This window comes from Mustela erminea, chromosome 2 (genome assembly GCF_009829155.1).
Source record: "Mustela erminea isolate mMusErm1 chromosome 2, mMusErm1.Pri, whole genome shotgun sequence".
In the NCBI taxonomy this organism is placed as follows: domain Eukaryota; kingdom Metazoa; phylum Chordata; class Mammalia; order Carnivora; family Mustelidae; genus Mustela; species Mustela erminea.
The window spans coordinates 152,360,813-152,373,289 of NC_045615.1; the positions used below are offsets into that span (position 1 = coordinate 152,360,813).

The 12,477-nt window shown below is 36.7% G+C and overlaps 1 protein-coding gene across 2 annotated transcripts in view; it reads right to left on the reverse strand.

Moving 5' to 3' along the window:
• Positions 1 to 12,477, reverse strand: part of CENPC (centromere protein C) — a 99,419-nt gene that overhangs the window by 44,669 nt on the left and 42,273 nt on the right. For both annotated transcript variants that reach the window (XM_032334454.1, XM_032334455.1), the window contains exons 7-9: positions 12,136 to 12,351; positions 9,721 to 10,244; positions 1,832 to 2,023 (exon numbers count right to left, since the gene is read on the reverse strand). In XM_032334454.1, coding sequence (XP_032190345.1) covers positions 1,832 to 2,023; positions 9,721 to 10,244; positions 12,136 to 12,351 — 932 coding nt within the window. The remainder of the gene's footprint in view (positions 1 to 1,831; positions 2,024 to 9,720; positions 10,245 to 12,135; positions 12,352 to 12,477) is intronic.

A 12,477-nucleotide genomic window follows, 5' to 3' on the forward strand; every position in this document is an offset into this window, starting at 1 on the left:
CTCCACGTTCTATGAAGCTATTTTAAATGAGCAGATAAACCAATATAACATCTTGTAGATCACACACACACACACACACACCCCTACCCTCGACCCATCTTTAACCTCCCTTATCTTACTATCTTTCCTTCCTCACCTCCTACTCTTGAAACCACTTGAATCAGGCTTTTGATCTGATCATTCCACAGAAACCATTTCTATCCAAGTGACCTACAACCTCCATGTAGCCAAAATTATATTATCAGTCCTTAACTCTCATCTACCTCAAGCCATCAGCAGTATTTTAAATGAGCTCATCACTCAATCCTTAAAATGCTTTCATTACTTTGCTTTCCTAACCCTAAGTTCACTTCATTTTCTTTAACCTTACTAAATGTTCCTGTTTAGTTTCTTTTGGTGGATCTTCCTTCCCATCTTGACTCCTAGAACTGGAGTCTCCCAGTTCTCAGACCTGAGCTTTCTTTCTTCTCTAGGTTTAGTCTATCACTAGGTGATTTTAGGTAGTCCTGATTTCAGGTAGTCCTTAAATATCATCCATATACTGGTAAGTCCCTATTTATATGTCCTCCCAAATCTTTCCCCCTAACTTTAAACTCATTTACCAGGCTACTTTCTCAATGTACCTACTTTGATATCTAATTAATTTCTTACAACCTGAAGTCTTGACATCCTTCCCAAATCTGCTTCTTTCATACTTTTCCCTCATCTCAGTAAATAGTAGAGCTCCCTTATTCTATTTGTTCAGGAAAAAAAAAAAATCTGAGTCATCCTAGACTCCTGATTCTCTCTAACTCCAATCTGTTAATACCAAATCCAACTACTTTTCTTCTCTTCCCTCCAACAATCTCTTAGTGTCCATGCCCTAGTTTCCTCTCTATCTAGCAGTAAAAATAATTATTTTAGGTGTGCCTGGGTGGATCAATTGGTTGAGCATCTGCCTTTGGCTCAGGTTATGATCCCGGAGCCTCAGGATCTAGCCCCTGTGTCAAGCTCCCTGCTCAATGGGGAGTCTGCTTCTCCCTCTGACCCTCACCCCACTAGCAGTCTCTCTCACTCTCAATGAATAAACAAAATCTTTTTTTAAAATGTCTTAATATTAAAAAAAAAAGAATAATTCTTTTAAAAGAGGACTCAATCAAGTCACTTTGACTTGATTAAAATCTTACTTAAAATATTTCAGTAGTCTTCCAATACACTGCATCTAAACTGTCTATCACAGCCTCCCTCTCTGACTTGATCTCTCCTGGCTTACTCATCTTTAGCCAGACTGGCCTTCCTGAATTCCTCAAACAGCCAAGTATGCTCCATTAGCACCTTTACAAATATATTCAAATAACATTCTCTTGGTCTGAAATGTTACACACCATGTTATCTGTACGGTTCCCCTCTTCATTTTTCTGAGATATATGCTATGAAAAATCAAAATGGACTCTTATCACTACCTTTTATAAAAACACTATTCTATCTTCTTATCCATGCCTACTTTCTGCCATCTACTTCTCATCTCTATCTTTTATCTGCTTTATTTTTCCTTAATGCCTATCACTGCATGACTTATACACTTATATTGCTCGTCTTCCTCCACTCAAATGTAAGTCCCATGAGAGCAGGGGGTTTGTTTTCCCAGTTATATGCCCTATATCTAGACTATAGTGTAGAGTAGAGCTAATATCTTGACACTTAACTGATCTGATATTTCTATTAACAACCCAATTTAACTTCATCCTCATTAGATTTTCTGTGGAAAATGGGAGCATAAATCAAACATAAAGCCTCTTACAGAATGACTTTTTAGAGCTCTCAATGAACATCATTTAAATAAAATACTTACTCTGATCAGACTTTACCACCCACCAATTAGATGGACGCCTAGAAATTCTTCGACTTCTTGTAATAGTTGAAGTCACTTCGTCAGGTACAAGTTTATTCTTTTTGGACCCACTGGGAAAAAGTTTCTTTTTATATTCCTTATTTTTTTTCTGATTCTCTGTATAAGGAACATTGGTGCTGTTTTTCTTGCTTCCTAATTTAAAAAAAAACATAAAAAACAATTTACAATCTATGAAACCAAAGAGTTTTCAGAAAATCACAATACGTTAAAAAAAACTATCAATTATGTCTTAAATTTATTCTGTGGGCTTCTTTCATCCTTTTTTTTTTAAAGCCAAATCTTCTCAATAAGATCTGTTTCTGTCAGTTAAATATAAACTTTTCACATTGCTTGATACCATACACTTCTGAGCCAAAAAAAATGGTACACTCTGAAAAGGAAAAATATATGGCTTCTTCAAACTACTTACCAATGTCAAGTTAAAAAGAAAAGTAACTACTTCTTTTCTGTTTTGAATTAAGTCATTATTTTGTCAATCTAATTTTTGAAGGAGGAGATTTTAAAGTGAGGTTTCAATAAAGAGATATTCTTATATGTAGGAAAAACATTATTTTTGTAAACAGAATTTAAAAAGAGAAAAGAGAATGAAAATAAACAATAAATATGGCAAGTAATACATAGCTGATGAAAATGTTTGGTGTCAATAGTAACCACATTTCACTACCAGGACAAATAGGTAAGAAAAGAATCTAATAGAAGGGTGAAATCAATTGTAGTTTTGTTTTTTGTGGCTGACAACCAGAAAAATCAGAGAAATACACAATATTTCAATACAAATATTACAGTTAAGAAGGGCACAATCACCAAAATGGAAAATTTCTTTTTCTCAGAAATAGGTTTAGGGATGCCTGGGTGGCATAGTTGGTTGGGCGGCTGCCTTTGGCTCAGGTCATGATCCCAGTGTCCTGGGATCAAGTCCCACATCGGGCTCCTTGCTCAGCAGGGAGTCTGCTTCTCCCTCTGCCTCTGCCTCTGCCTCTGCCTGCCACTCTGTCTGCCTGTGCTCACTCTCTCTGACAAATACATAAATAAAATCTTTAAAAAAAAAGAAAAAAGAAAAAAGAAACAAGTTTAAAATATTAGGTGTGAGTAGACAGAATGGAAAATTTTCTTGATCATCAAATAAATCAAGAAACCATTTTATTAAGTAACTGAGACAAAGACTGCTAGTCCAAAGAAGGAATTACACTCATATCAAATAGGAAACACTCATGGACTAAATAAACTACATAACAGTATATAAGACTAAGCAGGTATTATATATAATCACATAATTAAATATGAAACTCTATAGAACTTTTTTAAAAGATGAAAGGAGAACATAATACAGGTTGAAATCTGAAAATACAGGAAATACAAGCCCAGTCTTTCACTAAGAAGGTAAATTTGGGGAAATAATTCAGATGGAGATGATATCTAAAGCAAAAGAATAATTTTATTAAGGTATGACTATAAAGGAAGAGCAAAGAGTAAACTATTAAACTTGGGGAATATGGAAAGAATCACCAAAATTTATAGATTAAATGAGGAAAAGTAATTAGTAAAGACACAGAAGGAAATCAAACAAAAAATAGGGAGAATCAGAATAGTACAGCATCAGAAATTAGACAGTGTTTAATTGGGCTATAATGAAAACTACATCTTGTCATCTTTACTTTATGTAGTATATAACATTGTGTTTGGCACATATGCTTGAAATAAGAATTCAGGGTGAAGCCAATGTTACAGCAGGCACTGGAATTGGCAGAAGTACTTCCAGCATGAGCTATTTTAGACAGGATCCAAGTTTTGATACGCCAACTACACTTCACAGATCATCTACTATCAGCATCACCTAGGAGAGACTATTTAGAAATACAGAATCTTGAGGTGCCTAGGTGGTTCAGTTGGTTAAACATCCCAACTCTCAATTTCAGCTTAGGTCATGATCTCAGTATCATGAGCTCAAACCCAGCATCAGGCCCATGCTCAGCGGGGAGTCTGCTTGTCCCTCCCCCTCTTTCTGCTTCCTCTATTTCTCTCTTTCAAATAATCTTTAAAAAAAAAAAAAATGCAAGAAAGACAGAATCTTGGGTCCCATCTGAGATCTACTAACCCAGTTTATGAATCAAAATGTTAAGAAAATCATCAGGGAATTCAAATGCATATGCAAGTTTGAAAAGCACTGTTCTGCTGTTTTAGCCATTCTCCCAATCAAATGTGATTGAGAAGTAGAGAGATAGAAAACGAGCCAAATTATGTCAAGATCCCTTAAAGCAGTATAACTCTCTGAGTCCAGTTTGACAATAAGCTACAGGATTTGGCAACTCTGACTTTGAGACAAAGAGAATGATATATGCTTATAAAAGGAGTAAAAGAAAAATATTAGCCTTAATGATCTGAACCAGGCACAAAAAAAGTTGATGAAAAAGGAAAGAATATACTTTACCAATACTGTGCTTAATACAAGAATCAACCAATATGCTAGAAGGGATAAGAATGGGAGATATTAGAAGAGACACACAACAGATAGCAAAATCTTGACAGTGAAGAACATATCTGAGGGAATGGTATAGGAGATAATAAAGGGTCAGTTTACAAAACACTAAAGCAAAGACAGAGAACTTTCAACATGGTTGCTACTGATGAGTGGGTTTAAGGAATCACCAGTGATTCCCGCAAGAATCCTCACCAGTGCGCAGCATCTTCAGGCCTCCTATATGTCCACCCTGTGTCTCTTCTCCAACTCCTTTTCCTCTATTTCCCCCTTTTTCTTTCCTCTGATCAAAAGTATCCTTAGGAACTATTTTTTTCAATAAAGATTTTATTTATTTATTTATTTATTTGAGAGAGAGAACAGGGGGATCAGCAGAGAGAGAGGGAAAAGCAGGTTCCCCACTGGGCAAGGAGCTCCATGTGGCACTTAATCCCAGGACCCCAGGTCCATGACTTGAGCCGAAGGCAGGAGCTTAACTGACTGAGCCACCCAGGTGCCCCCTCAGAAACTGTTCTAACAAATCAGAGGTGCTCATGATGACAAAAATTGCCCATGTTCATGAATAAACTTAAAAAAAAAAAAAATCAGTGTGAACAATGATTTAGGGAAAAAGAATCTGAGGAAGAGGGCGCCTGGGTGGCTCAGTTGGTTGAGCAACTGCCTTTGGCTCAGGTCATGATCCCGGACTTCCAGGATCGAGTCCCGCATCCGGCTCCCAGCTCCTTGGGGAGTCTGCTTCTCCCTCTGACCTTCTCCTCTCTCATGCTCTCTCTCACTTATTCTCCCTCAAATAAATAAATAAAATCTTTAAAAAAAAAAAAAAAAGAATCTGAGGAAGAAAACACTATCATGAAAGACTTATTCAGACAGCGACATAGAAATCATACAAATTCAAAAACAAACCAATTAATTATTCTAGAAACTAATTCCAGATCAGGGAAGATCAAAAACTGAATGACAACTTACAAAACTAATAAACAAGAACACATGCAGAAGGTATGAACAGATGGTAATGTGAAGAGAGCTGACTCAGAACTGAGCAGACATATTGTCCTAAGTAGAGCAATGGCCAGAAAAAGAGGTGACTTAGAAGTGATACTTTTCTAGGGCGCCTGGGTGGCTCAGTGGGTTAAAGTCTCTGCCTTCAGCTCAGGTCATGATCCCACGGTCCTGGGATCAAGCCCTGCATCGGGCTCTCTCCTCAGCAGGGAGCCTGCTTCCCTTCTCTCTCTGCTAGCCTCTCTGCCAAATACATAAATAAAATCTTTATTAAAAAAAAAAAATACATTTCTAATACTGTGGGAAATTTGCATATTTACATGTAAAGGAGTATCATTTTGAAGGTGGGACATCTTTTAAAAAACTGCAAAATTATTCACCCAAAACAAAGTAATACTTCTGTATTCCAAGGACCCATAGAGATAACTGCTAAGGCTAAGATCTAAGGGATACTTTAGGAATAGAACAGATATAGTTCCTATTCTCATGAAACTTTCAGTCTAACTGCCAGAAGGAGAGATGGAAATTTAGCAAGTAATTATATGTTTGATAAAACGAAAAGGATGCTATTGGAGCATATATAGGAACATACTGGGATAGGGAGTAATAATCAAGTAAAATGATATTTAAACTGAGTACAAAGTTTGGTAGGGGACAGAGTACATTTAGGAAAAATTTTCTAGGCAAAAGTCACAGCACTTTAAAAGGCCCACAGTTCAGACAGTATGTTCATGAACTGGAAGAAATTCATTATAAAGTAACCCAGGAGATGAACCTGGAGAGCGGAGAGAAGACAGAGGGCATGTGCTTAAACTGCTAAAATAATCTAAGAAACAAATGACTCTAAGTTGGCCAAGAAGAATAGCAAGAGGAAAGGAGAGAAGTAAAAGAATGGAAGTCAAACTTTATACAGGTTGCTGAAGGAAAGAGGAGTCAAAGATGATCCAGGTTTCTTTCCTGAGCTACTAAATTTATTATGGCCCCATTTATAAAGATAGGAAAACTAAAGAAGGAGCAAGTTTGGAAGAATTTATTAGTTTCATAAATCATCTAGTATGAGAACCCTAAGAGACAGGAGAAGTGGAAAAGTCTACTGCTTCAACACAAATCATTAGCTTAGGCATTACAAATTTGTCAAGTGCCTTTTAAAAAAGAAAAAATATCTTCAAAGTAAGAATATCCTTGGAATTAAGTTATTTTCCTATTATTAGTCTTTGAACTGAGATGGTTAGTAGAATAATATCCTTCCAAAAATGTACTCACCCTAATCCACAAAATCTGTGAAAATGTTATCTTATATAGCAAGAGACTTTGCATATGTGACTAAATAAACCTCAAAATTGGGAGATTACCCTGGGTTATTTAGGCTGGTCCAATCTAATTATATGTGTTCTTAAAAGTGGTGGTCAGGGGGCGCCTGGGTGGCTCAGTGGGTTAAAGCCTCTGCCTTCAGCTTGGGTCATGATCTCGGGGTCCTGGGATCGAGCCCCGCATCGGGCTCTCTGCTCAGCGGGGAGTCTGCTTCCTCCTCTCTCTGCCTGCTTCTCTGCCTACTTGTGATCTCTGTCTGTCAAATAGATTTTAAAAAAATGTTAAAAAAAAAAAAGTGGTGGTCAGAATGACAGGACAAAGGAAGAAGAGGCAAAAGAATCTGGAAATCTAAGAAACCTGGTATTGCTGGCTTTGAAGATGAAAGAAGGAAACCATGACTCAAGGATATAAACAACTTCAAGAGGCAGGAAAAGATAAGGAAACATATTCTCTCCCAGAATCACCAGAAAGAAAAGCAACCTTGTCAATATATTGATTTTAGCTCAACAAGATCTATTTCAGACTTGTGACCCACAGAACTGTAAGATAATAAATGTATGTTGTTTTAAGTCACTAAGTATGTGGTAATCTGTTATGACAGTAATGGAAAAATTAATAAAATTGGTAATTAATCAGACATTACATTCACTAACCAATCTAGATAAAGAATTTATCTGAGTATCAATGTGAAGAATCTGACAGGTACTTAATAAATGTTTAACATTTATAATTAAACAGTATCCTTCAAGAATACTTTTCTAAGATTTTATTTATTATTTGACAGAGATAACAGGCAGAGAGGCAGGCAGAGAGAGAGGAGGAAGCAGGCTTCCCGCTGAGCAGAGAGCCCAATGCTCGATCCCAGGACCCTGGGATCATGACCTGAGCCAAAGGCAGAGGCTTTTATCCACTTACCCACCCAGGCGCCCCTATAATTTCTTGATATAATGTTTTTTCCTAAGAAGACAAATCAAAATTTTGTACCTTCAAATTTTGTGAATTAATATTCTACGTAAAGGACTAATAAAAAAAAACTTCCCTATAACTTCAGTTTAGTCAGATTCTTTGTATTTCTTAAAATAGCCAGCCACTAATGAGAAAGTGAAGGAAGTTGAGAGAAAGAGAGAGAGAAAAAAAGAAGAAAGAGAGAGAGAAAGAAATTCAATAAAAATAATATTGGGGGGGGCACCTGGGTGGCTTAGTTGTTTAAGTATCTGCTTTCTGCTCAGGTCATGATCCCAGAGTCCTGGGATCAAGTTCAGCCCTGCCAGGCTCCCTGCTCAGTGAGGAATCTGCGTATCTCTTTCCCTCTGTCCCCCACCCCACTTGTACTCTCTCTCTTTCAAATACATAAAAATCTTTTTAAAAAAAAATAATATGGGATATGTCAGACATTTACAAGAGAGGTCTGCAAAACAGAAAAGGTGGATACACAAAGGTACAAACAGACAAAACTGAAATCTGACAACTATTACTTAAGGTGATATAAAGTCTATGTTTAGATTATAAAAAAAGAAAGCTAAAATAATTGAACAATACTTAAAGTAGAATTTCCTTTCATAAAAACTAGCTTAAATACTGTGCTTTAATATATACTCTTTCTCCCTTCTGTATTAGCAATATTATAGTATAGTATAGTCATCTAGGACCTCCAGGTACAAATACAATTCTAGTGAAGAGAGTTTTCTGGTTAGCTAATAGCTTTTTCAAATCAGCATCGAAAACATTTTCACTTATTTCAAAACTTCTTGACAGTGCTGAAGAAATATAGGCTCTAATGAGGGGACAGATCCTGAGCCAATATTTTCTAACCTTGAGTATTATCGCCTAACTTATAGGGCTGTCAAGAAGGATTAAATTGTATTTCGTACACATAAAGTGTCTAATACATTTGTTTAGTGTTTTCTACTCCATTAACTATTCTAAAGAAATTCTGTAAGAGTAACTACTTCTTCTATTACTTCAAAAAAAGTGGTACAAAAAACATAAATGAATCTTTTCTTCATGACAGTGTCATTACAAACCTCAATCACTACAAAATGATTACATAAAGAGGGCAGCCACACTCCAAGTTTGTCTGAGACAATCCCAATTTATGCTTCCTATCCTGACACCCCCTCTCATTCTCCAGTGTCCCAGTTTGGATGATAAATACTATAGTGGTCCAAGATAAAAAGATCTATTGAGATACTACTTGGATAACTGTTCTCTGTAATTCTATTATCATCCTGTGAATATATGTGTATATCTCCTAGTCTACAGACACTACTACATTGATTTTTTTTTTTTAAGATTTTATCTATTTATTTGACAGGCAGAGATCACAAGTAGACAGAGAGGCAGGCAGAGAGAGAGAGAGAGGGAAGCAGGTTTCCTGCTGAGCAGAGAGCCCGATGCGGCACTCGATCCCAGGACCCTGAGATCATAACCAGAGCTGAAGGCAGTGGCTTAACCCCCTGAGCCACCCAGACGCCCCTACATTGATTTTTTTTTTTTTAATGGTGATAACTTTTTTAGTTCTCTTTGTAATTTCAGTGCCCAATACAGTGTATGGCAATTTACTGAATGTTAGATAAATAAGTAAATGATAGAAAAGAAGAATATGAAGTTTTATTCTAGAAGAAATAGCTCCATACTATCTTAGGGTTTTCTTCTCCCTGTTTATATTTTAATAAAACTCAAAGAATATATGATGTTGTCTTATTCATATTCTGGTAACCATCTGCTTTATAAGCCTTTTCCCTTCACTTTTTCCTTTATATATGCTGCCATCTTAGAAGCTACACAAAAGTCAAGTGACTCAGAATTAAATTACATGTAAAACAGAGATACTAGAAAAGAGCTTATAGATATAGGTTTACTTTGCCTACTTCCCAAAGCTAAATAGAAATATTAAAAGAACATGAAGTGGTAGGATAATGTTCACAGGTATACTTAATGTAAAAAACTTACCCACAGGCAGCATCTGTTTTTTTGGAAATATCAGTATTTATCATCTCTTCACACTCTTCCATATTTCGGTCTGAATATCTCTGTAACTTACCTTGGGTGATATGTGACATATTTGTATTTTTTTCTTTAGACTGAGCCACATCAACCTGTTCTTCAAGTACATTGTCCTTATATTTTCTTCTCTGTTTTTGTTTTACAGTCTTTTTCTTTCCAGATGATTTTTCTGCATTCTCATTATACATTTCATATTTTGTAGATCCACAGTGATTTTCCAGTTCATTTGCCAAAGCACACCCCTTACCCAGTCTTTTTTGTTTAGAAGGCTGAGATTTCTCTACTGGGTAAGCTGTGTCACAATGTCTGTCACTTGTCATATTTGCAGGTGATACACGGTGATGTTTTTCTCTTGACTTCTTACTTTGAAGGAGTGCAGAGTTCTCTGCAGGGTTTACTGTGCATTGTTTCAGAGGCCCAGCCTTTCTCGGTATAGTAATCCAAGACTGACTGGCAAAACTTCTTTCGGATTCCTCGATTATAAATTCATCCTCTAACAAATTCACGTCATTTGAAGGAGATGAGTGAAGGGGAGCAGTTGCTATATGCCTAACAACAGGACTAAAACAGGATGTTAAAATAAATAGCTCAAAAAATTAAGTTTTTACCTTTGCTTTGTGAAGACCATAATCTATACAGGAAATAAAATCTATGTATCTTTTATTTTTTTATTTTTTAAGATTTTATTTATTCAACAGAGAGATAGCGAGAGAGGGAACACAAACATGAGGAAGCTGGAGAGGGAGAAGCAGGCTTCCTGCCAAGCAGGGAGCCCGATGCAGGGCTTGATCCCAGGATGCTAGGATCACGACCTGAGCTGAAAGCAGTCACTTATGATTGAGCCACCTGGGCGCCCCTATGTGTATATATATATTTATTTTTAAATTTCTTTTCAGCATAACAGAATTCATTGTTTATGGACCACACCCAGTGCTCCATGCAATATGTGCCCTCCATAATACCCACCACCTGACTCCCCCAACCCTCCCCACCCCTTCAAAACCCTCAGATTGTTTTTCAGAGTCCATAGTCTCTCATGGCTCATCTCCCCTTCCAATTTCCCTCAGCTCCCTCTCTCCCCTATGTATATTTTAAAGAATGAAGCACACCTGTTAAAAATAGATTTAATTTGCTTTACTGTATATAACTCACAGTTATCTGTTACTTTTATACATAAGAAAGTAATGCTAAGAATTTAAAAATTAAGCCTTCCTAAACCAGCCAATAAGAATTCTCTAAGGGTGCCCAGGTGGTTCAGTCAGTTAGGCATCTGCCTTCCGCTCAGGTCATGCATGATCCCAGGGTCCTGGGAGCCCCACATCGGAAAGCCCCTTACTCCCTTTCCCTGCCACTCCCCGTTTGTGCTTGCATGAGCGTGCGCGCTCTCTCTCTCTCTCTGTCAAATAAATAATAAATAAATAAATAAAAGAATTCTCTAACTCTGCTCCTCTATTTTACTTCAAGGGACTTCCATAACATCAAGATTATTCTAACTGATGATATCCTTAGGAAACAATGTTGACACTTGCTTCAGACTAAACATCTGTATACTTCCAAAATTCATAAGCTGAAACCGAATCCCCAATGGGATAGTATTTGGGGGTGGGGCCTTTACGAGGTGATTAAGGCATGAGTGTGGAACACTCATGAATAGAATTAATACCCTCATCAAAGAAGCCGCAGAAAACCCCCTTACCACCTCTGCCATGTGAGGTTATGGCAAGAAGATAGCCATCCACGAACCAAGAAGCCGATGTCACCAGAAAGGAAAAGGGAGATTGGCATATGACAAGGGAAAATGGTATGCCAAAACGGGGACAAATGGAAATGTGTACGAGCAAGTTGGCAGAAAGAGTTAACTAGGGAGAATGAAGGCCATAAATACCAGCCAAAAAAATCTGAAGTTTCTCTAGGTCAGGGGTTCCCATCTCTAACTGCCATTAATTCTAGTTAACTGCAATGTGCAGCTATAGTTAAGAATCACAGTGTGGACACTAAAGAACCTCTGAAGGTTTTTTAGTAGGCAAGAACAGATTAAAATTTCTTCTAGGATCACACTTTTATTAACTCAAGAAGAAGAAAAGGAAAGAAGATTAAAGCTCTTAACAGTGAAATACACCACAACGTAATTCTGTCTCTGAATACTGCCTTCATTCTTTGAGAGCATACAGACTAGAAAGTGCTAAGGAGCAAAAGCACTGAATAAGCAATGAAAGCAATGAATTATGAATAAACTTACTGTCTTTCACATTTAATTTCGTAAGTACCTAATGATGGCTTTGGGGGTGATTTGCTGGTAAGAAACTACACTCTCCTTGGGGTTAGGCATAATTTCAGTTAAAATTTGCACCAAATAAGATTAACTTTTAGTTAAAAGCATTAAGAATCCTTGATATTGTTTACAGAATATTAAGAAAAAAATGCCTCAAAGGATAGTTTCTTAATAACTTACCTGGATTCACTTTTTCTTTTTACAGTTTCTAAAAACAATGTTGAAAAACTCTTTTTAGTTTGTGGATGAATTTCATCTTCTAAATCTGGTACTCTTTTCTGAGATGCTCTTGACGATTTCCTCTCTTGTGGTTCTTCTGATCCTTTATCCTCTATTTCTGATATTTTATTTGCTATTTCTACTTCCTTCAAAGCATTTTTATCTTCAAAGTTTAACCTAAAAAGTTGAAAGGAAGGCAAGCTGAATAAACACTCTCACAGTTTGCTGAGTTTGGAGTTCTCCTGAACTCCCCTCAGTAACAATACAGACTAAATACAAAATTTTTCACTAGCCCTTTATTTA